The sequence below is a fragment of the Microtus oregoni genome, unplaced genomic scaffold, assembly GCF_018167655.1.
Source record: "Microtus oregoni isolate MIOR12 unplaced genomic scaffold, Mior012 000006F_ref0000085, whole genome shotgun sequence".
Lineage (NCBI taxonomy): Eukaryota > Metazoa > Chordata > Mammalia > Rodentia > Cricetidae > Microtus > Microtus oregoni.
The window spans coordinates 43182887-43209063 of record NW_024543065.1 but is presented as its reverse complement, the minus strand read 5'-3'; the positions used below and the strand labels follow the sequence as shown (position 1 = coordinate 43209063).

Genomic DNA, 26177 nt, shown 5'->3' with positions numbered 1-26177 from the left:
TCTTCAGGAGTTGGCACTTGAGTCAAAGCGGAAGTATGGCTGGAGGAGACCGAATAACAAATGGATTTCCGAAGGTAGCTGTCAGGGCGAAAGATCCTGAAACAGAATGTAGTCTTGGGCTTTGGAATGTAGTCATAGAAAACCGGGTTCTGGGTGCAGCAGCGCCTGCGTAGTGGGCCCACCGAGTTTATCCAGTAAGAACGAGGGCAACAGCGGGCCCAGGCGGCGGTGGAGTTCCGGAGTGGGCGTGGTCTGGGCGCCAGGGTCCAGTGCGCACGCGCCTCGCCGGCGGACCTAGCGGCCTCTCGCGCACCTGCGTACGGAGGGCGACCACGAGAGGGCGGAGCCTGTCTTCTTGGGTCCTCCCGCGCTCGGGGCATTGTGGGACAGTGGCGGAGCTGGCTGTGCGTTGGAGGCCTTGAGCTGGACGGCTGGGCCGGAGAGAGCCAGCCGCTTCAGGGGACACTGAGTGAGGAGACGGTCGTCGGCTCTCGGGTGTAGCTCTGCGCCCGTTGGGGCCGCGGAGGCTTGTTTTTTTTTTTGTTTGTTTGTTTTATTTCCTGTCCCTCGGTGCCGGCGTGTCTGTCTGTGTGTGTTTCTGTGTGTGTAACCCGCGGCGACTTCCCTCGTCGCCCCTGCTTCGGAGGTGTCTGCGCAGGCCTCGCGTCTGCCACGAAGCTCTGCTGTGGAACGAGCGCGCCTACTTTGTCGCGAAGCCCCGAACTCGTCGACGCTCGGCGGTGAGGCAGGGGATTCCCTGCGACCGGAGGGCGCTTGCGCGGCTCCGCGAGCTCCGGCCCGGGCGCCTGCGCGAGCTCCCCCCCCCCCCCCCCCGGCGCCGCCCCCGCCCCTCTTAGCCGGCCCCTCGGCAGGGCCGGAGCCGCCGGCGGCGGGGCGGCGGGGGCGCCCCGATGAGCCCCGAGTGCGAGGAGCCGCCGCCCCCCCGCGCAGGTGAGCAGCGCAGCCACCTTCTCACTCCCGAGTTCCTGACTGAGCCCCTTTGAGCGCCCCTGAGTCTCTTAGTATCCTCCCTTTTACTCCCCAAGTCTCTCAGCCACTTGTCAGTGTCGTCAAGTCTATTTCCTGTCGCCGGGCCTCGCTGTCATCATTCCCACCCCATCTTCCTCGTCTCCTGAGTGAGGGTCCTTTCTAAGTCTCGTAGGCTCTTCTTCCTTCCTTAGCCTCTTCTCCCTGCAGCCCACCACCCCCATATCTTCCCACTGGGGTCTCCATCACCTCCACCTGTCATTCTGACTCAGCTCCCTTGGGACTTCTCGGGCCCACTCCCCCGTCGTAGTCTTCCTTCCTCCCGCCTGCCCTTCTGTTTTCACCTCCGTCTCCCCGTTTCGCTCTCATCGACTTTCATGGACTCTTGGCCTTTTTGGTTCTCACCCTCCGCTCAGGAAGGCAAGATTAAGCGGGTTTTTCCTTCCCCTTGACTGGGACTGTCATGTCCCCGGCTGTCCCTAGCTTCCTATGGTGAGGAGGCACTTGGAAGTTACTGTTCTTTGGTGCACGACTGGATACTAGTGTGAGATGAGGGCCTGCCTGGTGCTGGGTTCCCGAGGGGAGTGCTCAGCGGAGGGCCCTGGCACTTTGTCTACCCGGGGAACCAAAGGCAGAGTCGGACGGTCACAATTGCAGTGTGTTGTGATGGTGGTAACCCGGGGTGCTGTGGCAGCAGGCCACAGAATGGGAGAGACTGGTGAGACCGGCCGGATGGGTGGCTTTCTCTCGAGGAAGGCTGAGTAGGAGTTAACAGATGGAGAGTGGGAAGAAGGGCTTTCCAGGTGGAAGAAGCAGCACGTGCAGATATGTGAAGGTGGGAGCCCTGCAGGAGGCAGGAGTCCGGTGGGATGAAGTGGGTTGAAGTGTCGAGAGGGCAAAGGGCGGAATGCCATGGCTGGTACATTTGTACAGGGCCTTAAGTGACCTGGTTAGTGATCCCTTCTTTTTCCTCCCTTCAGTGGTGGTGCTGAGGCTCAAACCCAAGGTTTCCAGCTGCTGGGCAAACAACTCTTACAATACAGCCTAAGCCTCCCCTATGACTTTTAAGTTTTGAGACAGTATCTAACTACATTATTTAAACTTGCCTTGAACTCTGCAGAGCCAGTGGGATATTGATTGGACAATCTTTCTGTCTCAGTCTTTTGAGTAGCTAGGGTTACATATTTATGTTACCAGGCTATGGTGGTTAGGGTCTTTCTTGATCACACTCTTAATGTACAAAGGCGACTTTACTGAGACCATATTGCCATTAACATCTACCTGGAAGGCAAGAAGTTTCTGGAAAGGAAGCTACATTGTATGCCAGATGTGGTGTGGGGTTGAGGGCTGTAAAACTGCAATAGGGTTGCTTCCATCCTGAAGGAGAGGTTCTGTCAGCACCAAGGCCAACGCTGCAGGGACTGCATTGTTTTTTTTTTTTTTTTTTTTTTTTAAATATTTATTTATTATGTATACAACATTCTGCCTCCATGTATGCCCACATGCAGAGGAGGGCGCCAGACCTCTTTACAGATGGTTGTGAGCCACCATGTGGTTGCTGGGAATTGAACTCAGGACCTTTGGAAGAGCAGGCAATGCTCTTAACCGCTGAGCCATCTCTCCAGCCCCGGACTGCATTGTTTGAACAACACACTATGAATTGTTTCTGTGTGCATTTCATGTTCCTAATGTGGACAGTTTACATGGCAGCACTTGCCATATTCTGCCACATACACTTGGAGTTGTCTTGTGTTGTTTAAAATTGCTTCTGTGGATTTTTTTGTTTGTTTGTTTATTTTCTGGTAACTTTTGCCTAATTTGAATCATTTTTCCAAATTCAGTGACTTGAAACCTTTAGCTTTGGATTGGGATAATGAGAAATTGTTTAAATCAGGATCTTTTAGTTAGATCTCAGTTCGAGTCCTGGCTCTTGCCTTTCCAAGTGGTGAGTCTTTGGAAAAGTTAGGCAAGTGTTCTATACCTGTTTTTCGTGTAAGTGGGCTAATAGGAGGGCTCTCTGTAGGGTGGCTCTGGGGATTGAGTTAAATGTTTGTTGATGCCTGTCACAGAAGGTAAGGCACAACAAGTGCACCACATCAGGACCTCAGATTTATGATTTGATCCTCGATGTCTTAGTAGTTCTCAGTCAGTACAATGTGTCCTCTAGGAGACAATTGGCAATGTTTGGGGACCCTTTGGTTGTCAAAACTATGGGGGATAGGAGGAAGTCTGCTTCCTACATCTAGTGTATGTATATCCCACCCAGGGATGCTATTGCTTGTCTTTCATTATGCAGGGCAACTTCACCACAAATAATTATCCAGTCCCAAATGCCATTGGTGCTGATAGGAAAGAAAGCAGGGAAACACTGCTACTCTGCTTTATTGCTTGACTATGTTGTGTGCTTTGTGCTTCTATGTGATGTGAGCTGTTGTGTATTTTCCTTTATATTCATCCTCTTTGATTGTTTGCTTTTGTTGGGTCATATGGCATCTTCCTTCTATTGAAGGAGAGCAACCTCATTCCCCTCTTTTTTAATTCTACTCTGGCCAAGAAATCACTTTCTCCTCTCTGGCTTCAGTTTCCATTAATCCAACAAGTACTTTTACTTTTTATTTTGAACCAGAGTCTCATGTAGATCCACCTGGCCTCAAACTCACTGTGTAGCCAGGGATGATTTATTTCTGATCCTCCTGCCTCTACTTCCCAAGTGTTAGGATGGTAGTAATGGTCCACCATTGGGATTCTAATGCAGGGCCTCGTGCATGCTAGACAAACACCTTGGCAAATTAACTACATCCCCAACCCACCAAGAAACACTTTGGTATGTTAGATCCTACGTGTCATCTCTAGAAAGATGGCAGGTACCTGGGCAGACCTGTCTTTTCCTCACAGCTGAGACTTATGTGCTCTCATAGAGTGACGTGTTTGGCGGTATGTTAGATCCTACGTGTCATCTCTAGAAAGTGGCAGGTACCTGGGCAGACCTGTCTTTTCCTCACAGCTGAGACTTATGTGCTCTCATAGAGTGACCAAAGGGATGCTTAGGAAGGAGGTTTGCTGGGGGTGGCTTCTTGGAGGAAGTGGTGTCAGTGTAGAGGCATCCGTCTCAGTCGGTGTACATCAGTCTCGAGAGGAGGTAGTCAGACTCAGAGCTTGTAGGGCAGGTGGAGGGCACAGCCCCCATCCTGAGAGCAGCCAATTTGGCACAACTGTTGAGTGCTTCTGCCATTAGACTTGCTGTAGGAGAGAGGTAAGACGCGTGGGTGCTAGGAGTCAGTGCCCAATACTAGTTTGGTGGGAACACACCTATGCCAGACCAGGGTTTTTTTCTTTGCACACCAGTTTTATGAATTCTCCAAGAAGGGGTGCCTTATAGTAATCTCATCTGTAAGATATTTCTCAGATGAGAAACTGAGGCTCAGGGGCATTAGGTCCTTGGTTTTCATTTTGGAGAGATAAAATTCCAGTCCTGGTCAAGTGCAGTGATACGTTCCTATAATCTTAGCTACTTAGGAATCTGAGGCAGGAGGATCACTTGAGCTTGGGAGTTTTAAGCCAGTCTGGACACACACTTGAAGATTTGAACTTTTGACAGTCTTTTGAAGTTTAGTTGAATTTAATTTTGAGATAGGATCTTTATATATAGCCCAGGCTAGCTTCAACTTCCCAAGTCTGGTCCATCAATCCTGGTTCCCCTCTATTTTTCTAGGGGCTATTCCACATCTATTCAGTAGGCTGTTCCTTTTTCCTTTTAACCCTGTGGCCACCCCAGGAGATGAGTACTGAGTATAAATCTTCAAGTCTTCTCCTAGTCCTTGGCCAAGTATCCTTAGACTGTTTTCTAATTACTCCTCCCTCCTATGGGATTGGGTCAGAGTTTCTCTTTCCTCTGGGAGGAGGGTTCTAGGTTCTGAGGGGTAGGCCCATGGTTTGTTATTTCACTCAGACTTCTACCCCCAGGCTTTCCTAAGCGATGGGAAGCCCTGGCTCATTGTTCATGTGGCCAGGCCTTTCTAGCAGTGGTTCCTTCTCTAAATGGTTATCCCCCTGTGCTTGCTTTGCTAGGGTGATGATATGCTCTGAAGGCCACATTGCAGATCCTACCCAGAGGTGGTTAGGTTGCTGTTATTGTCTCCTCATCCCTGGTATTAAGTGTCCCAAACCCCTTTTCCAGATTTGGCTAGGAGCTGGCTGTGGCATTAAAAAATAGAGGCATGATCCACCCAGCCTTTTAAGGAGCTAGCAGGCCTGCTGCTGGTAGCACAGCTTCCTTTCCTCCGAGAATAGCCAACTGGCCTGAGGGTCTGTCATAATGCTGGCACCTTTGAGCAGCTCAGGTGGCTCTCCTGAAGGCCCTCCTGAAGGGCTCTCTGCTCTCACCTCCCAAGGTGGAGGGGTCAGGGGGTGGTTTGGGCAAGTATGGCAGGATTGGCAGATAAAGGACCTGCCCATGGGTTTCCTGGTAGGCAGTGTTTAAAGCTACAGTGGTGGCTGCAGCAACAGTGGGGACAGGGTGGGGACCACCCTAAGTTCTGTCTGGGCCAGGGAAGGAGAAGGTGCAGGAACTGGCAGGCTCCTGAGAGGGACAGCTAGTGTCAGAGACCTTAGAATAACAACAAAACAAGAAGCCAGAGCTGCTGATGTTAGAGCTGGCAGGAGAGGCAAAGCGACTTTCGTTCCTAATGGCTTCCTTTCTCATTTATAATTTCCCTTCCTTCCGTTAGCAGCCAGTCTTGGTTTTCAAACCGTCTCTAAAACCAGTGCTTGTCACTTCCGTTTTCTTGAAGTTGCTGAAAGTTACACAGGGTGGGGGTGGCGGGGTGTGTGGTGTTAAATATCTGAGTGATCTGAAGAAAGTACGTAAGTCATTTGGGCAAATGCTGAGAGTCCCTGCCTTTCTGTCACCCTTGGTGTAGTGACTGTCTCCTACCTCTCTTGCTTGAAAGTGTCTAAGCATGGTCTCAGGACAGCCTGGGGGAGGAATTTGCCTTCTGGATCTGCCTTCCATCAGCACCTCTCCCCAATAGTCTGGGTTTTCCAGACTCCCGAGGCTGTTGGACATTGCATGAACCCTATACTAACCATTACCTCTAGATTTGTTCCAGGGGCACCCTGCCCAGTTCTCTGGGAAGCCAGTTTGGGGAGAGAATCCCAACGTAGTCACTGGGACAGGTGGTAAGGTTGAGATGGGGATGGGGATTTTGAGGGACTGTGAACTGTGCCCTCTAACCAAGTGTCTAAAAGTGAGTGGTGAGAGTTTTTGTCAAAAGGCCAGGGCATGTCATATGGATTCTGTTTTTCTCTCTTGATAACTGGGTGGTTCTCTTTCTTCTGACCCCTTTTCTAAATAGGATTCTGTTGTCAGATGGAACTGACAGTGATTCTTTCCCTTCTGTTTAGTGCGAAGACAAAATACTAAAAGGCTAGGTCCTGGGATTGGCTGCAGATGATGGCTTGGCCTTGCCCCTGACCTGTCTCCCACTGTGGAAAAGGTTTTTTGTGTTCTTCAAACAGCTTCATTCTATCACATTTATTTATTTTGTATGTGTAGTGTACCTTTTTTTTTTTTTTAAACCACAGTGTGTGTAGAGGTCAGAGGACACTGTAAGAGTCAGTTCTCTCCTTCCACACGTGGGATCCAGGGACTGAACTCTGATTGTCAGGTTTGGCAGTGCCTTTTTCTGTTTAATTATCCATCTCGCCAGCACTAAGCCCCACTTTATTACAGTGGGAAGTATGTGACTAGCACATAGTAGTGAATCTGCCCACCATGCTCTGCATGGCATTCTGCTGGCCACACTGAAGAAAGCCTTCATCACTACACTCAGTGAAACTCTTCCACACTTCTAAGAGTCTACCTGGCCCTCTGTCCTCTGTCCTCCCCTGTCAACTCTCACGCTGCATATGCTTTCTCTGTCTGTGAGCCTGCAGACTGGTGTGCTTGGTGACTCTTCTCCAACCAGGCTTGGTCCAGGAGTTGACTCTTAGCTGTAAGATAGGCAGTTCCCAGTGAGAGTTGTACTGCAGGCCTATGTGGGCACAGAGTATAAGCCTCCTGCCCCTGAGGAAGGCCTCTGTCCCATGCCCAGAGTGGCGAGGACCACCTACTGGATGTAGGCCATAATGGCCATCTCAGTGTGGCTCTGCACCATTAATGCTCCTTAAATCACATGCCTGCCTCCGCCATCTTCTCACCATGCAGACTTAACAAGGTGACTTTCTTATCTCAGGGATGAGGAAAGGGGAATCTGCTTGAGCTCTCCAGTCTAGTGGCCCTGAGCAGGTTTTGTTTCTTCATTAATGGTTTTGGTGGCTTATTATTTGCTGTCCAGTTTATCTGCTTAAAGACTGCAAGTCAGTAGTTCTGAATACATCCGTAACTTTGTATAGCCATCACCACAATCAATTTCATGCTTTTTTTTTCTCAAAGTTTTTGAACTTTTTTTTTTTTTTTTTTTTGAGACAGGGTCTTAGGTAACTGAGGCTAGTATTGAACTCATTTTGTGGTAAAAATTGATTTTATTTTGTTTGTTTTTCTTTTTGGTTTTTCAAGACAGGGTTTCTCTGTATAGCTGTGGCTATCCTGGAACTAGTGCTGTAGACCAGGCTGGCCTTGAATTCACAGAGATCCACCTGCCTTTGCCCCCTTGAGTGCTGGGATTAAAGGCGTGTGTCACCACTGCCCAGTGGTCAAAATTGATTTTAAATATCTAGATCCTCCTGCCTTAGCCTCTCAAGTGCTCAGATTCCAGTTAGGCATCAATGTTCCTGGCTCAGTTTTAAAACATTAAGAAAAAAAAAATCACCTCACAAGGAAACTGTCTCCTCAAGCAGTTACTCCAGTTCCTCTAGTTCCTTAAAACACCTAATCTCTTTTCTGTCACTGTGGATGGTTGTCTGTTCTGAACACTTCATAGTATCTTCTCACTGCTAGGTGAAGCAGCCTCCCGTGTAGAGAGGCTCCATGTTCACCAAGGCGAACTTCTTGTCGCTTTACACCACGTGGTCTCCAGCCGGAAATCAGCAGAGTCATGATTAATGTGGCGGTTGCGCCTTGAGACTATTCTAGTCCTACGTATATGCAGATCAGGAAACCTGTCTGCCTCACCCCTGTTCTCTGTCAGTGTTCTTCTGGGCTGCTGTTCCCCTTTGCAGTGAATGTCTTCTGTGTCAGGTGCTCCATTGACCCATGAGAGGCTGCCATTGAGTGAGGAAGTAGGAAAGGGTCCCCTGAGGTCTGCACAGTGTGTGTTTCTTGTGAAGCAGAAGTTTCTTCACCCTCACCCCACATCTAGAATAACACCTCCAGCACCTGCATTGGCCCTGGGACTATCCTGTCCCTTCCCAGCCTGTCTTGAGTGATCTTGTGCCTCCTCCTCCCTGGACTTCCTCCCTTTGGCCTTGATGGAATGGGGCCAAGAGTTGGGAGTGATTTTACTTTTTAATCCCAGACCAGTAGACCCCTGCTTCAGGGGCTGTGGAACCTTGCGACCAACGTCATTTGGCAATATGTATATCTTTCAGCTAATATTTGTGAGCATTTACAACTAAAGGGTAAGGTTCTGTGTTAGGTGGTATCCCATGTGCTTAGTAACATAGGAAGATTTTGGAAGAGTAGTCTTTTTAAATTTTTAAGTTTTATGTGTATGGGTGTTTGGTCTTTGTGTATGTCTATGCTTCACATGTCTGGCTAGTGCCTGTGGAGGCCAGAAGAGGGCATTGGGTCCCCAGGAACTAGAGTTTACAGTCAATTGTGAGCTGCCATTTGGGTGCTGGGAATGGAACCCGAGTCCTCTGGTTGAGCAAGTGCTCTAAACCACTGAGTCGTCTTCAGCCCCTGCAGTCTTTATTGTCAGAACACGTAGCTACAAGTGTATTGTTACTGTTTGTTAATCTTCTTTCTGGATAGCAGTAAATGAGCTCCGTACAGGGCAGAGCAAGTGGATCAAGTCTGGGCCAGGGGACTGACTGGTTTCACCTAGCTGGTTGGGAAGGCCCCTGTGCAAGGAAAATGCTTAGTAAGAGACCCTGAAGAATGAGGAGAAACCTCATTCTGGGACAGAGCTACCGAGGTAAACCAAAGCTTAGTTTGTTTTAGAAACAGAACAAAGTGGAGTGTGTCCAGGGTGAGTGAAGAATGCAGCATGAAGAAGGCTAGAAGAGTGGGATAGGTTTCCTGATAGTCCTTCAGGGCATCTGGAGTCCAATATGGGCTTTGACTATCTCTTCAGAGAGCTCTACCTGGCTGGCTGTGGTGGAGGAGGTCTTCTCTCCTGGACCAGACTCAGGTTGCAAATCAGAGGGTCTCAGGAAGTCATGAGGTCTGTGCAAGAAGAGACCATTTGGGGTCTGGTATCTGTTTGCCAAGTTGTAGGCACTCCTGGCTAGAACTGCTTTCTTAGCTTCATCCAGTGTGGCCTGGGGCAGCAGTGGCCTCTGCCTCCGGGAGTTGGCAGGCCATCAGGAGACAAGTGAAGAGCAGAAGTTGTGGTTAGGCCGTAGTTGTAGCAAGAGTTCCACAGATGCTGTCCTTGGGCCAGATGGCCCCTGAGGTCAATAGGAAGCCTCCTAACTTACTGGGGTTCAGTTCTTTCATTTTGTGGGATATGATGGCAGCTTCTGTGACTGTGGCTTGGATCTGTGTACCCAATGCATGTTGTCGAATACGTAGGTGGTAGCATAGGTTGGGTCTGATGTTGGTCTCTGGAGCTTTGTAGTTGTTTGAGAGGAGCAAGGCATTAGTGCAGGGCAGGGACACAGGACAGTGCTGCCAGCTGATTAGTACCAGGGTATTCTAGTTAAAGCTAGTTACTGGAGTCAGGGCTTGATAGCTCTTATTCTCTTGCTGAACAGTTTATCCTCATGGGTTTCTTTGGGCCCTGCTTTAGTTTAGTGACTGTCCTAGGAGCCCCGACCCCAAGTTTTCCTCTTCCCTGTCCCAGGCCTGGGCGTGGGGTGATGAGAGTATAGTTGGGCTGTGTTTGTGTGCGTGTGGTATCCAGGCAACAGCCACAGCCTCGAGTTGAGCATACTTCCTCTTTTCCGGCCGCCACCCCCCCCCACACCTCACCAGGCGGCCTTGGGTGATTTGCTGGGACGGCAGCAGCTGTGCGCTAGAGGTCATGGGAGCCTTTGAATTTGTTCAGCAAATAAAGTGAATCTGAAGCCAGAAGTTCAAATGATATCCTTGCTCAGATACAAGACAGTGAATACAGTCTCATGGGGATGGGCCAAGGTCACTGCAGGCTCTGGATACTCCACACTTAGGACTTCACCAGGCCCTAAGCTAAGGATGACAAAGTGGCATTATACTGCGGGGGAGGCAGTTTGGAGGCTGAAATGGTGGGCTCTGGGTTCCCTGGCAGGATTGGGTGCTAGTCACAGTGCTGAGCGTATGTGCTGTACCTGTGGAGCTTCTGTGCAAGGCAGACTTGTGTGGAATCTGTGTCTGGGGCCTAGAAAGGGTGTTTGTGCTTGGTCACTGGGACTTCCTTATCCAGCAGGGTTTGCTATGTGTGTATGACAAATTGATTATGCCCATGCTTGTAGGGCGCCATGTTTTGGAAGTTTGACCTGCACACAAGCTCTCATCTGGACACGCTGCTGGAAAAGGAGGACCTGAGCCTGCCTGAGCTTCTGGATGAGGAGGACGTGCTGCAGGAGTGCAAGGTTGTCAACCGGAAGCTCCTGGACTTCCTGCTACAGCCATCCCACCTGCAGGCCATGGTGGCCTGGGTCACCCAGGAGCCCCCAGCCAGTGGTGAGGAGCGGCTACGCTACAAGTGAGTCCTTCACTCTCCCCTGTACTCAGTAACTGAGCTTTGGGGATGAGGAAGTAAGGCAGGGAGGGTCAGGCCCTTTACAGGATCACAGCTCGCCTGTGAATACTCTTCATGGTCCAATTCTTTTAAAAGTTTTGTGTGATAAGGTTCTCTACACATGCTAAATACAAGGCTTTGGAATAAGTCTCATTCACCCTTTACACCTCAGCAAGGAGCCAGGTTTCCTCACTTCCATTTGCCTCTTTTCTTGTTGTCCTCATTTTGTTGTTTCTGATATAGGGTCTCAGGTAGCCCAGACTGACCTTGAACTTGTTGTGTTGAGGACCACTTTGAATTCCTGATCTTCTTGTTCCCTTCCAAGTGCTGAGATTATAGCATGAATTCACCATGCTTGACTTCTTCCTGTGTGTGTGCGTGTGTGTGTGTGTGTGTGTGTGTTTTCAGAGGACAAATTGCAAGAATCAGTCTTTTTCCATCTCTCCTTGATCATGTGAGTTCTGGCGGTTGAACTTAGGTTTTCAGGCTTAAATTTTACCTGCTGAGCCAGCTCATCATTCCTCTACCTTATTTTTTGAGACTGGAGCTACTGAATCAGAAGTTAACCAGTTCAGTTATCCTGTCTCAACAAGCTCCAGAGGTCTGTCTATCTCTTCCTTCCTTGTTCTGGGATTACAGACACAAGCCATCACAGCCAGCATTTTACGTAGGTGCTAGGGATCTAAACTCAACTCCTCATGTTTGTACAGCAGTCACTTTTACTGACTGAACTATCTCCCTGGTCCCTTCCCACTGATTCTTTGTTGGTGTTTGTTTGATTTTAAAATTTGTATGTATTTATGTGTACCTGTGGATTTTGTGTGAACCACATGCATGTAGGTTTCGAAGGAGCTCAGTGGATGTTGGATCCCTGGAGCTGTAGTTACAGAAGGTTGTGAGCCATCTGATGTTGGTGCAGGGAACTAAACTTTGTCCTCTGCAAGGCTTTGTTTTGTTTTGTTTTGAGACAGGGTTTCTTTGTGTAGCCCTGACTGTCCTGGAACTCACTCTATAAACCAGGCTGGCCTTGAACTCACAGAGATCCTCCTGCTGCTGCCTTCCAAGTGCTGGGATTAAAGGTGTGCCCCACCATCACCCCCTCTGAAAGTCTTTAAGCATGCTTAACTGCTGACCTTCTCTCTAAAGTCTTCTTCCTGGTGTTTTTAATCAATTAAGAATTTTTCTCAGGATATGATGTAGACTTGAACATAGCTGTAAGAACTAGTTGAGTGATCCTAAGTATATGTTGCTGTTTTCCCAACTGGTGATAGTTTGCCTGACTTTATAGGGTTTCACACTGAGATAGTGACATGGACATAGCATGCCTGGTCCCTGCCTATCCTGTTGAAAGGAGGTTTTCTGACCTTCCTTGTACTCTTCTGAATATGTGTAGGCTTTTGTGTCTGAACCACAGCAACATCTTGAGCACTTCCATCACCATACAGATTCCTTCTGGCCCCTTCATGACATGCTCCCTCCTTCTTAACTCGTGCTACTAGTCTGTCCTCCTTTTACCTGTTGTGTTATTGACTTTTCTCAACTTAGTTTCCTGGAGGTTGACTTAAGCCCCTGAGCAAAGGTATCTTTTCTTTGATCCAGAGTAAAAAGATCCTACCAGGACTGACTTTGGCTCATTGCATTCTGAATATAGATACTGTTGTGGGGCAGCCTGTAGGGCTCCCATGTAGTTTACAGCCAGCCCCTGGCTCCAGACTGCCTTCTTTTCATCTGAGATTTTTTTATTATTGATTTTTCTTTCGGATTTTGAGCTTTGAGAGTACAGTGTCTGCATCTTTTTGACCATTCTTGGTGCCTGGCACAGTGCATGGCATGAAGAGCTCTGTGTAGGGGGAGGAAGCAGGGTGCAGCACCAGGTAGTGAGGCAGGACCAGGCAGACAGGTCACTGTTGGGGCAACAGCAGTTGTGTGCCATCTTGCTGCTCTTCCTCGGTTGCTGCTTGTGCATGATCCTTCCCTGGTCTTACATCTCTACCTCCTGTGTCCATCCTGTTCACTGTGCTGTCCTCTGACTTGCTCTGTCTTCCCATCATGGGAACTTTGAGCCAGACAGATGATAATGAGGGGACTCAGCAAGGCAGTGTCACCTGGAGAGCCATGGCCTGTTTGGTCCTGCTGAGTCTGTTTTCTAGATGATGGGGGCTCTTGGCACAGTTCCCCACAACTTTGGGCTAGACTAGGAGCAGTTGTGGTCTCTCAGGACCTTGGGTGGCACCTGTAGCAGTGACGCCTTTGGAATGTCAAGTATCCAAATATGTCTAAGAAGAGGAGCAAAGGTTGGAGGTTTAGAAAGATGACACCAGGGCTAGGATGGCCTGAGCTGGAACAGCGTGTGAGACTGGCCTTTACATTAGAAGAGATGGGAATTAGTGGTGGGAGGGGATCAGGAAATGCTAAATCAGGAGTTTTAGGACTAAGTTCAAATCAAATGTCATTTTGTGGTGGTGGGAGTCCCAGTAGGTTTTTTTTTTTCTTTCTTTCTTTCTTTGCTTGTTTTAAGACAGTATTTCTCTATGCAGCCCTGGCTGTCTTGGAACTCCTGTAGAACAGGCTGGCCTTGAACTCAGAGATCCACCTGCCCTCTGCCTTTTGAGTACTATGTTTAAAGGCATGTACTACCACAATGGGTTCCCACTAGATTTTTGTTGTGTTTTTAGTTTCAATTTTATTTTACATTTAAAAAATATATTTATTTATTTTATGTATATGAGTGCTCTATCTGCATGTCCAACTTTATGCCAGAAGAGGGCATCAGATCCCATTGTAGATTCCAGCCTGGTCAACATAATGAGGTTCACGACAGCTAGGGTTACATAGAGAAACCCTGTCTCTAAAAAATAAAGAAGACTGGAGAGATGGCTCAGGGGTTAAAAGCACTGTCTGCTCTTCCAGAAGTCTTCAGTTCAATTTCAAGCAACTACATGGTGGCTCACACAGAACCCCCTGAGCCCAGTGTTGGGTGTGGGGGTGAAGGTGGGGCCTCTACCTTCTCTCAGCACCCACAGCTATTCTGCATTCACTTCCCAGGTACCCTAGTGTAGCGTGTGAGATCCTGACCTCTGATGTGCCCCAGATCAACGATGCCCTGGGTGCAGATGAGTCCCTCCTGAATCGGCTTTATGGCTTCCTGCAGAGTGGTGACAGCCTCAACCCACTACTTGCTAGCTTTTTCAGCAAGGTCATGGGCATTCTCATCAATCGCAAGACAGACCAGGTGCCTGCTGACTCTCAACATGTGGGTGAGGAGTTGGGAAGGGTGGATGTCAGGACCCTATGCTATGACACAGCTTGTGCCCTCAGCTTGTGTCCTTCCTGCGCAAGAAAGATGACTTTGTGGACCTGTTGCTGCGGCACATCGGAACCTCAGCCATCATGGACCTCCTCTTGCGCCTGCTTACTTGTGTTGAGCGGCCCCAGTTGCGGCAGGATGTCTTCAATGTGAGGATCCTGCTCAGGAGGTGGAGTGGTGGAGTGGGATGGGCTGGCATATGGTTTAGGAACTTACTCTCTTCTTTCAGTGGCTCAATGAAGAGAAGATAGTCCAGCGGCTAATTGAGCAGATTCACCCATCAAAGGATGACAATGTAAGTGCTGGCTGACACTTCCAAGCTCTTCTTCAGACCATGTTCCACATCCCCTTGTATCTTAAGAGATGGGTATTGGGGCTAAGGATATGGCTTAGTTGGTAGAGTGCTTGCTTAGGATTCATGAAGCCCTAGAACCACATAAGCCGGGCAGAGTGGCACACAACTATAATCTCAGTTCTCTGCAAACTTGCTTTCTAGAAAGTTTGGGGATAGCCTGGGCTACGTGAGATTCTGTCTTTGCAGGGGGTGGGGATGTTAATTATTATTATAGCATGGGTCAGTGCCTCATTCCTTTTCATGGCTGAATAGTAAATACCCGACATTGTGGCTATACCAAGCTTTGTTTTCCATTCAGCAGTTAATGAGTATGTGGTTGAGTAGTGCTGCGTGTGCATGCATGAATGTCTCCTTTTGGGAGGTTTTGGGTACTGGCTTCCTCAGTATAGTATGTGTCACCCCAGTGTCTGTGTGAGTGAGTGCCCTTTTCTGTCTGAAAGGGGCTGGTGCATTCTTACTTGTTTCTACTTCCCCAGCAACATTCCAATGCATCCCAGTCCCTGTGTGACATCATCCGCCTCAGCCGGGAGCAGATGATCCAAGGCCAGGACAGCCCGGAGCCAGACCAGCTGTTGGCCACCTTAGAGAAGTGGGTTTGCATGGCCAGTACTGAGGCCTAGGGAGGGACTTGTCCTGGGGGTATCCTGGCCCTTGGCCCTTTACTCTTGACTCCCCTTCCCTCAGGCAGGAGACCATCGAGCAGCTCCTGAGTAACATGTTTGAGGGAGAACAGTGCCAGTCTGTCATTGTCAGTGGGATCCAGGTGCTGCTGACCCTCTTGGAGCCTAGGAGGCCAAGGTAGGGGTGCCAGCCTGAGGTGGCACATTGTCCCTGCCTGCATCTGCAGTCCCAGAGGTCTGGATGGCCATTGTGCAAAGATGTGGCTAGTCACATATATGGTCCTCCCCCAATTGGGCCTGACCTCTGCCCTGTGTGTCTGACTTGTCAAAGAGCTCCAGATGTCCAGGATTTAAGGCTATGGTATCCCTCTGGCCCATTCTTGTGGCCTGTGTGGCTCACTTTGCCTTCCTCTTGCTCTCTCCGCAGGTCTGACTCTGTGACCATGAACAACTTCTTTAGCAGTGTGGATGGGCAGTTGGAGCTCCTGGCCCAGGGAGCCCTGGATAATGCAATATCCAGTATGGGTGCCTTGCATGCCCTGCGTCCCCGGCTTGCTCGCTTCCATCAGCTCCTGCTTGAGCCTCCCAAGGTGGGAGATGGGTTATTGTGATTCTAGAAGGAAGTGGGGGTGGAAGAGAAGTAGTACCCTGTGTGCACTGAGCATCCTTTGTTCTTGTAGCTGGAGCCTCTGCAGATGACATGGGGCAGCTTGGCCCCACCACTGGGTAACACAAGGTTGCATGTGGTCAAGCTCCTGGCCAGTGCTCTGAGTACCAACGCTGCTGCCTTGACACAGGAGCTCCTGGTGCTGGATGTGCCCAACACCTTACTGGTACTTGGGATGGGATCAGAGGCCAGGGAGGTGGAGATGTGGGCAGAGCATTTTTGATATTAGCCTATGTTCCCACTTCCTCAGGACCTCTTCTTCCACTACGTATTCAACAACTTTCTGCATGCTCAAGTGGAGGTGTGTGTGAGTGCCATGCTGAGTTCCGGGCCCCCTCCAGACAGCAGCTCTGAGACACCTATCCCAAATCCTATCTTGAAACATGTAAGTTGGTGCTCCTGTTCCCCTCCGTCTGAGCACCCTGGTACCTGAGGATATACCCTCCCAGAGGCCTCCCACTTGGAAACATCAGTACCTAGGATGAGTGTGGGATACACAGTTGGGGGAAAATGGGTATATACTGAGGGCCAGTGAATGCTGACTTGGCAGTGGAGAATGGGAATACTATGAGCAAGTGAGGGGCAGAGCCTTGTGGGTATCTATGTACATTCCATGTGAGAACTCGAAAACTCATACTGGCTGGATATGATGACCCACACCTTAATTCCAGCCGTGGAGATGAGGATTTCAATTTTTGTGTCTAGCTTAGGTTAGGAAAAAAAATAGGGCTTAGGATGTAGCTTACTTGGTTAGTGTATGCCTAGCATGCATGAAGTTATGGATGGTCCCTAGCACAACATAACAGCAGGTGTGATAACGCACTTGGGAGGATCAAAAGGTTATGGTTATTTTTGACTTCATTAAGAGTTTGAGGCTGTCCTGGGGGAGAAATCCAGATTTAAAGCAAGCCAGAGACACTGGCTCCCACCTTTTCTTCCTCTGTTCACAAGCCTGGGGACTGTTGAAGTATGTTTGCTGCTGGATTCTGAAAGTGTAGCTATCCCCAGGCCAACTCTCTCTGCTCTCCTGCAGCTCCTGCAGCATTGCCGCTTGGTGGAGCGCATTCTGACATCCTGGGAGGAGAACGACCGTGTACAGTCAGTACTTGCTGCCTTTCTATGGGACAGATAGGGCAATGGGAGAATGGGTTGGGGGCCTGGGTAGCCCTGGTATCCAGCCTGTCACCCAGCTGTGACCTCCACTCTCAACCAGGTCTGGAGGGGGCCCAAGAAAAGGCTATATGGGCCACCTGACCCGGGTGGCCAATGCTGTGGTGCAGAATGCAGAACAGGGACCCAATGCTGAACAACTGGGGCAGCTACTAAAGGGTGAGGCATGGGGTTGGCTGGAGGTGCAGCTTGGAGAGATGGGTGTTGGAAACTGAGGTTCTCCTACCTCATACTCCTTTATCCGTATACTCAGAGCTGCCAGAAGATCAGCAGCAGCGGTGGGAAGCATTTGTGTCAGGACCCCTGGCCGAGACCAACAAGAAGAACACAGTGGATCTGGTAAGGCCTGATCTGGTATTTTGTTCATGCTGCTGCTTCCTACAGCTGCCTGCCTTGCCCTTGTTTGGGGCCTTGAGTAGGCCCTGAGTACTCTCCTTCATCATGTCCCCAGGTGAACACTCACCACCTCCACTCCTCCAGTGATGATGAGGATGACCGCCTCAAGGAGTTCAACTTCCCTGAGGAGGCTGTATTGCAGCAGGTGGTCCTGGGCCTGTGGAGAAGGGAGGAGTTGGGAGGGGTAGCTTCCTTCCAGTCCTGACCTCCGTCCCTCTTGTAGGCCTTCATGGACTTTCAGATGCAGCGCATGACCTCAGCCTTCATTGACCACTTTGGCTTTAATGATGAGGAATTTGGGGAGCAGGAGGAAAGTGTGAAGTAAGTGTTTCTCATGAAGTTGGTGCTCTCCCTTGTGACAGCATATGCTTTGCCTGCCTATGTGTGTCCCTGTGTGAGGTTGCAGGGCTGCCTAACCTCGTGATGGTTTATATCTTGCGTCTTTTCTTGAATGTTCATCTGTTTGTGTACCATGACCCAGCCAGCAACCTCTGTTTCTGGGCATACTCCTAGTGTTCACCTTTTCTAGATGAAGACCCAGCTTTGTAGTCATTTCCCCCTTTACAGTGAAGGTCATGGTGAAGATGATGAGTACAGTGTATAGTGTAGGAATGATGCCTCAGTGAGAGATGACAGTTTTGATGAAGTCTTGATGTTTCTGCGAAAAACAGAACATGGTTGTCAGATGGCCCAACTCTTGAGACATTTTGCAGTTGAGTGGAGGAGCTGGCTTTGGGGAGCATGGAGTGGTCATCTGTGTCACTTGTCTGAGATGTTATCCCATTGGATGCCACCCTCTGAGCAAACTTATCAGCTATATACTCTCAAAGTTCTGGGACCTAGCCAGACAGAGTGAGAGCCTTGACGGATCCTTATGCTGAACACCTTTGGGCATATTATGGTGGACTGCAGTCTGCTGTGACTTCAGTGTTTCTTTAGATACAACCATGGAATCCTGTGTTTGCTGCTTCTCAGCTTAGTGTCTGGCCTTCTATTAGAAGTTTTTATTTGGTCCCATAGGGGAAGATGCTCATGTGGAAACTTGACTCCATGCTGATGGGAGTGGGGCTGGCTTCTTGGTGGATGGAGTTGAGGTAGCTAGTTGTGCTTTTGAGACAAAGCTCCAATCCTGCTTTTCCACCAAGAAAAGTTACAAGAAAAACTAAGCTATTTAGAGTTAGAGTAGGGAAGGTAGCTGGTAAACAGTGTTGGGGGAAGGTGTCCTGCAGTGCTGCTGGGGGAAGACACCAAGTCTGCTGAGGTGGGCAATGCAGTGTAGCAATTGGCTGGTCTGCTCCACTCTTGACTTGCTGAGAGTTTTAGCTCCTGGTTTAGGGGAATTAAGGATACTTCCTTTGTAGTGTGGTTGTAAGAATGGAGTATATTGCTGCTGAGTATTTCATGAACTTGAGATAGTTAGCCCCTTGGGAAATAACCCCAACTTGTGTGCACAATGTGGATCTGTATATAAAGTGTTCTTACCATGTAAGGGTAGAAAGACATCTCAGTAGAAAAAGCAAAAATTCCAATATCTGGGAGGTAGAGAAGACTTAGGTGTTCAAGGTCCTCCTTAGCTACATAGTGAGTTCAAGGCTAGTCTAGGTAGGCTACATGAGACGGTATCTCAAAAACTTGAAAAGGTGGGTAAGCGGCTGTTAGAAAGTCACAGGCTCTGTTAGGAGGAAAATAAGCTGATCAGTCCTTTTGGAGAGCATGTGGGTGTTTCTGACACGCAGGTTTAATTTCTGTGGGGCTGTCTGAAAGAGAATTAAGCAGAGATGCCTGTGCACAGTGCTAAGGTAGACTTGGATAGCTTATCATGTGCCTGCTGTGAGGTGCTGCTCCCACTGGGAGTACCTCCTGGGTAGTTCAGGCAGTGAAGTTTCTACATGGTTGGGAATGATGGTACCCTGGCAGCAATGTGTTATTTAATCTCCAAAAATGGTTATGTCCCCATGTTTAGCATTTGAACACCATACTGTAGGCTTCTCACGGTCATGTGTTAGCTACTGCAGCCTGTACCTATACTCTGGTGGGATCTGGCTGGGGTGGTCTCCTTGAAGCAGTTTGGCTCATTGGCTCTCAGTGTCATATATTTTCCAGGAGTGTATACTGGCCTAGTGTCCTTCCCACCAGAACTTGCATTCTCACAAGAAAGAGTAATGGTCACAAACTCAGGGCCACAAACCCTGATGAGAAGCGATAGGTCCCCCTGCATTTCTGTTAGCAGTAAGTGGTACTGGTGTAGTTAGAGCCCTTTACAGAGTGGTATTGGAATAGGATGTGTCTTGTTGAAGCTTTTTGGTGGTTTGCTTTGTTGCGTGGGTAGTTATAAACAACAGGTTGCCACAGCCAGAGTTGTCGTTATCAGGAAACATGGATGGGTGTATAAACTCTTACCTAAATTGTAGGTAAATCCTTAAAAATCTACCCTTCAAGGTAGATTCTGTTTCCTTGATTTTATATTATTTTCCTTGATGCAATGAGATTTAGAAGTACCAAGTGAGTTGCTGAGGTTACTCCATGGATAGATTAGGATTCAGACCATTCTACAGAGCTTCCTGCATGGCAGGTCACCTGAGTCCCTGTCCTCTGAGCATCTGAAGGAAGAAGTTGTATTGTTTTTGTCTTAAGATTTATTTTAATTTAATGCATATGAGTTTTACCTGCATGTGTATGTGTATCACAAGCATACAGTACCTGTGGAGTCCAGAAGAGGACGTAGAATCCCTAGGAATTGGAGTTATGGGTGGTCATGAGCTACCACATGGTTGCTGGGAACTGAGTCCAGGTCCTTTGCAAGAGCAGCAAGTGTTTGGATTGTTTTTTGTTTGTTTGTTTGTTTGTTTGTTTTTTTCCACTGAACCACCTCTCCAACCCAAGAAACTATGTTTTTGTTTAGGGAGGAGGTGAAGACACTTTCCTTTAGTGTGATTTTGAGAACCAAGTAGAATGTGCTGAGAATGTGAATGTTAGGTGACTTATTTTTCTTCCTGCTGTGCACGCTGGGTTGAGGTTACAACACCTTAGGAAGGAGGTGAATTTGCACAGTAAAGAGGGCTGCTATGTGTCACGTGAACGAGCAGAGGGGTGAGCATTATTTCTCACTGCATCTCTTTTCTCCAGTGCACCATTTGACAAGACTGCCAACATCACCTTCTCCTTAAATGCTGATGATGAGAATGTGAGTGCTGCCTGTCTTGGTTGTGGGCGAAGGGGTGTGGAGGGTTCATAAACAGTACAGCATATCCTCCTGCCCTGCACTGCAGCCCAATGCCAACCTGCTTGAGATATGCTACAAGGACCGGATCCAGCAATTCGATGATGAGGAAGAAGATGAGGAAGAAGGCCAAGGCTCAGCAGAGTCAGATGGCGAATATGGTGCCTGGCAGGGCAGCCAGCCAGCGAGGGCATCCCATGCAGGCCAGCCTCCTGGTGTCCGGTGAGTCTCCTTCTACCCTCCTATCTCTTCTGCTTGGGGTTGTACGTACACTTAAGCATATCCATGTGTCTGAGTGACTACTCGCACACACCAAATGCTTATAAATGTGTTGGACCGAGGTTGAAGTGCATGAGAAAAATCAGTGAGTTGTATGTTAGTTGGGTGGTTTCAATCACAAGTGGTAGAAACTCAGTTCCAATCAAGTTAGGCACAGAATGAAGAAGGCTCCATCATTTAACTGTGCTCCTGAGTTCAGATGGTACCACATACAAGTTTCCCTTTCTCCTCTTTTTGGAATGACAGATGAAACCGCTATCAAACTAGATTGTTCATCAGCTTTCTATAGATAAATTTTTTCTTCCTTTTTTTTTTGTCCGATACTTGGTGTGATCAAATTAATTCATGTCAGAACTTTTGCTGAGATGAACATCACCTCAAGTATGTATGGTCTGCAGCTCCAAGCTTTTACTTCATGTCTTGATTTGAAGAAAGTTATTTGTGTTAACTTTATAATTGGTGTGTAGCATGCATACAGACATAAATGTACAGACCCTGTGCTTGTTGCCAGATGGAAGCACTCAGTCAAAATCTAGAGCCAGGAGCAGGACCCAGTTCTTCTGTCCCCTACATGGCTGCTATCTTCCCTGCCATGGACAGAGGTGTCCTGACATCTTGTCCGCTCTTTATAATCATACAATATAGGAAAAGGGTCCTATGTTTGAAATTCTTGTCAATAGACTGTTTTGAGGGAGCCTGCTGACCCTACGATTACAAGTGTATGCCACAACCCAGACTTTTACTGTGTTTTTTTACTATTATATGGGTGCATGAGTGCCTTGGTGGGGTTGGGGGGAATTGGTCAAAAGACAACTTGCAGGAGTTAGTTCTCTACTTCCACAGTTTGGGTCCCAGAGATTGAATTCAGGTGGTCACACTTGGTGGCAGGTACTTTTGTTTGCTAAGCCACCTTGCTGGCTTGTGTGTGCATACTTCCACATTCAAGTGAAGTGGGCATGAACACATGTGCACATGCACACACACACACACACACACACACACACACACACACACAGAGATTTGGACAGGTTCATTGTACAAAATGGTAGATTTCTTAGTGACATTTTAATGTGTTATTAACTCTTCTAACTCTCCTATTCCCCCTCTCCTCTTCCCAACTAGCTGCCCTCTTTTTGTGTCATTGTAAGCTAGCTTATTTCCCTTAACATGGTGGTCTCTGTTAGCCTTCCAATGTCGTAATTTCATTGTTTATGGCTAAAGAAAACTCAAACCTCTTTTTGTGTGTGGATCACTTTTTTTTTTTGGTCTAGTTCTCTGTTGATGGATGCTGAGACTGATGTTATTAACTTGGCATTGTAAATAGTATCATAATAAACAACTGTGCAGGTATCTTTGTTCTGTGCTGACTTAGAATCCTTATGTGTATACCCAGAGCCACCTTACACAGTGTAGCAGATCTAGTGTTAGTTTTTTAAAGAGATCCCTCAAGTTGGTTTTTTGTTTTTTTGTTTTTGTTTTTTTTTGAGACATCATGTAGCCTAGCCTGGCTTAAACTTGCTGTGTCGCTGAAGATGGCTTTGAACTTCTGATCCTCCTGAGTTTTAGGATCACAGGCATGCACCACTACACCCTTTTATGCTTTTCGTGTTCTTACATTCTTCCTTTCTTCACTTTATTCTGATGAACTCACAAAAGCATTACATGGCTGATTGAAGGAAGTCATTCAGTCCCAGCTCTGTACATCTCATCGAAGTTCTTCCATACAGCACGTAGCTTTTCTGAAGCACTGGCATGTCACTTAGGGTTTTACACTTACTCTATCACTGGTTTATGGTTCTTGCTACTTTAATACCCAGAACACTGAATTCACTCACCTGCTTTGGGGTAAAAGACAAACTATGGTGGAACTGAGTGAGATAGGCAAAAATAGAAAGATTTGTGTTGTCTTTCTGACTTATGTCCTCTTGGCCTATATTCTATCTTTTTTTTGGAGGGGGGGTTAGTTTTTTCAAGACAAGGTTTCTTTGTAGCTTTGGTGCCTGCCCTGGAACTAGCTCTTGTAGACCAGGCTGACCTTGAACTCACAGAGATCTGCCTGCCTCTGCCTCCCGAGTACTAGGATTAAAGATGTATGTATGCCACAACTGCCTGGCTTCTACATTCTATCTTCCCTCATTACCTAATGTTCCCCTTTTGGTCTCTTTTCTAAATGTTACACTATATCACAGCTACGGGGTAACGTGGTTTTTGTCTTTGAGTTTGGGTTACCATAATTCTTCCTTCCTCCTTTGTGTGTACAGGCGGTTGGGATTTCCTTCATGGTTACACACTGTTTGCCATAAGTATTCAGACTATTTTTAGAGCAGCCAAGGGTGCTAGGTGGTGTTCTCAGGATGTGACAGTTGTGTTTCCTGCAATTTCTAGCTGGAGGGAAAAGCAAAGGAAATCTTTTTATTCTGGGGCTGATTCGCAGGTGGAGAGGTCTGTGTGTGTTTGGTGACAAAGGTGACTTGAGAGTTGGTGCCCATCGCTTTTTGTGGTTGTGGCTTAGTCTTGTTCTCAAGTGACTCAGACTCTGCTTGTTTGCTGGCTTCTCCAGCATCTTCACATCCTTGGGTTCCCTGGGTCTCTCTGGAGGCTTCTTTCTGTTCCCTGTCATCTTTTTGTTGTCATTTGCTCTGTGGTTGGGGAAGTGGGTCAGTAGGCTGTCCCTACATGGCCTCCTGATGAGTTGGTATCTGAGGCAGGAGTGGAGGAAGCACAGACAGCGAGGAGGACGAGGAGGATGAGGAGGAAGAGGATGAGGATGAGGGGGCTGGCCAGGCAGCCTGTGAAAGGACCAGCCCTTCCTCCTTCCCCAGCCCCGGCCCTCAGCCTTCTGGTAAGTGTTTGCTGGCTTGTGCTCAGGTATACACGGAGTGTCTACCTGCTTTCAGCTTACTTTCTGTCCATGTTCTCTCACCTCTGCCACAGGCCCAAGTTGGACAGCCACTTTTGACCCAGTGCCTATGGATGCCCCAACAGGACCCTCAGTTTCCAAGGAGGCAGACATGTCCTCTACCCAGATCCTGACCAGCCCTCCAGCCCATGATGCCCCACAGCTCAGGTGGGGATGGGCAGGGCAGGGCCAGGGCAGTTGGTTATGACTCTCATCTGGGAGGTGCTCCCACATCCTAGTTCTCTCTTTGGTTTGGGTGTTCACCACAGCCACACCTTCAAACTCCTCTCTTAACTTGTAGGTCTCAGGACCCTACACCCCCCTCAGCACCTCAGGAAGTCACAGATAGCAGCAAAGTAGCAGAGCCTTTGGGTAAGTCACGCCATACCTTTCCCATAAGGGCTCTGAACTCTGCCTCAGGCCCACATGTGTGAAGACAGCAGCAGTCTCAGCTTGCTGGAAGGTAGCAGCTGAGATGTGACCCATCTCTTCTTCCACAGCCCCTTGCCAGGCCTTGGTTAGTGTTGCGGATGTCCAGGCCACTCTTCATGGGATGTGCTCTGCCCCCAGCTCCTTGGACAGGTGACCATTGGTATTCCATCTGAACTGCTTGCTGGAGGTGGTGTAGGGGAAGCCCATCCTCCCTGCTGAAGTGGGTGTTGGACTCTGTCCCTCCCTAGTTGTCCTTAGCACCAAACTCTTCTTTGAACTCCTATGCCCCTGTAGCTGTTCTTTTTAGTAATTAAATTTTTTGGACAGTGGCACATAGGGCCCTTGCAACTCCAGAGTTGAGAACAGCTTCTAAGAAGATCAGGGACCACATGAAGCAGGAGTGTGCATGGCACCACAACCATATTTTGCAGGGGGGTGGCCACTGAAAGCTGTCAGCTGTAAGGCTGAAGAGGCCTGCCCCCCCCCCCCTGCAGCTCTGCATCCCCACCATGCTCTGCAGTCAGTATGCTCATAGGCTTCCCTGTTCTGAGGTCTCTCTGCTCCCCAGCCCTATCCTCACCCGAGGCCCCTGATGAGTGGCCTCAGGCAGGCAGAGCTCTGGGAGCATCTAACAGTAGTCAAACTGGTTTCTTCTACAGTGCAACCAGAGACCCCTCTACCTCTGTCCCAGCCTTCGAGGCCTACCAGTCCCCCCAGACTGTGGAGGGAGAAAAGAGCCTAGAACCTTTGGGGCTTCCCCAAAGCCAGAGGTGAGTTAGCCTCTCTGGTCAGTGTTGGTGGAGGGGGCAAGGCTGGTGGGACAAGAAATAATCTCCAGATCTCCTTTCTTCCCTAACAGTGCCCAGGGCCTTGAGATACCCAATGGCTCTACCACAGGAGAGCCTGTTTCATCGAGTTCCCAGTGAGTGTGCCTACAGCCTGGGGTGGGTGGAGAAGATGGGGTCACTGGACCCTCACAAGTGTCTCCCTCTGTTTCCAGGTAGCTGCCTGGTGGCAGTGGTGGCCAAATCTTCTGTCCTCCCCATGGAATCCCCCAGTGGGGCAAGATGGGTCCTTTGGTGGATCTCTGCCCCATTATCCCATATCCCACATTCTCTCCTCTGGACTCCAAAGGAGGCTGGTGCCAGGGAGATACCCTCACCCACCCCCATTTGCACTGAGAAGAGAAACTATGGAGCCTTGTCTCCTAGAATAAAGATAGAGAGTCACATAGAGAGAAAGGAGAGAGAGAAAGACGTATATTATATATTATATATATATAGAGAGAGGGAGGAGTAAGAAAGGAAGCCAGGACAATAACTGGGTCAGTAGCGCTGAAGCACAACCTCCCCGCCTGTCCCAACAGGGACTGGCGCCGGGGTTTGAGGCTGCTGACCTGTGCTCTGGTGCAGATGCTTAGACCCAGCCTTTCACTCAGGACCACCTTGGGGTGTAACAGGGCATTAGACCCGGATGACCATGTATTTGTTTAGACCTTGCACTTCGACCAGGCATCTGGCCCCTGGCCCTGGGGAGCAGGGCTTCCCTGGCAACATCCCCAGAGGCCCAGAACTGGGGATTCTGGGTACCCAGTGCCCTGACGGTCCCAGCACTGCTGCCAAGTGGCCTTGTCCCAGCTCCTTCCCCCAGGCTGGTGTGAGTGTGCAAGTATGTATGCAGAGCTTGTGTTTCATACTGCAAATATAAATAAAGGAAGACAGCTGAAGATTCCTGGTGTCAGAGCTCGAGTTCTGGGTTCAGGGTTGGGTGAATCTGCTCCACATGGCCTAGAGAGAACTACATTCTACATTCTCTTTCTTGGGATTGCACTGGTGAGTGTGTGTGTGTGTGTGTGTGTGTGTGTGTGTGTGTGTGTGTGAGAGAGAGAGAGAGAGAGAGAGAGAGGGAGGGAGGGAGGGAGGGAGGAAGGAGAGTGTTGTGTGTGTAGTGGGCTTAATGCTTACCAGGCAGAACATCAGGAAAGAGCACTGGTCTAGCACTTTGGGATCCTTCTCATCCTGATA

At 48.8% G+C, this 26177-nt stretch overlaps 1 protein-coding gene across 1 annotated transcript; it reads left to right on the top strand.

Annotated features, from left to right (window-relative positions):
- The first annotated feature begins 391 nt into the window (after window positions 1-391).
- On the top strand, window positions 392-25881 carry Ppp6r1 (protein phosphatase 6 regulatory subunit 1). Its single transcript, XM_041653898.1, has 24 exons — window positions 392-951; window positions 10540-10772; window positions 13854-14040; window positions 14127-14264; window positions 14345-14410; window positions 14947-15059; window positions 15155-15268; window positions 15518-15680; window positions 15771-15923; window positions 16008-16142; window positions 16791-16855; window positions 16971-17086; window positions 17181-17266; window positions 17379-17468; window positions 17547-17644; window positions 20450-20507; window positions 20593-20765; window positions 23531-23664; window positions 23757-23889; window positions 24023-24093; window positions 24222-24303; window positions 24813-24923; window positions 25013-25075; window positions 25154-25881. The coding sequence occupies exons 2-24, from the start codon at window positions 10546-10548 to the stop codon at window positions 25155-25157; spliced, it is 2580 nt and encodes an 859-aa protein (XP_041509832.1). The 5' UTR covers window positions 392-951; window positions 10540-10545; the 3' UTR covers window positions 25158-25881.
- Window positions 25882-26177: the final 296 nt, after the last annotated feature.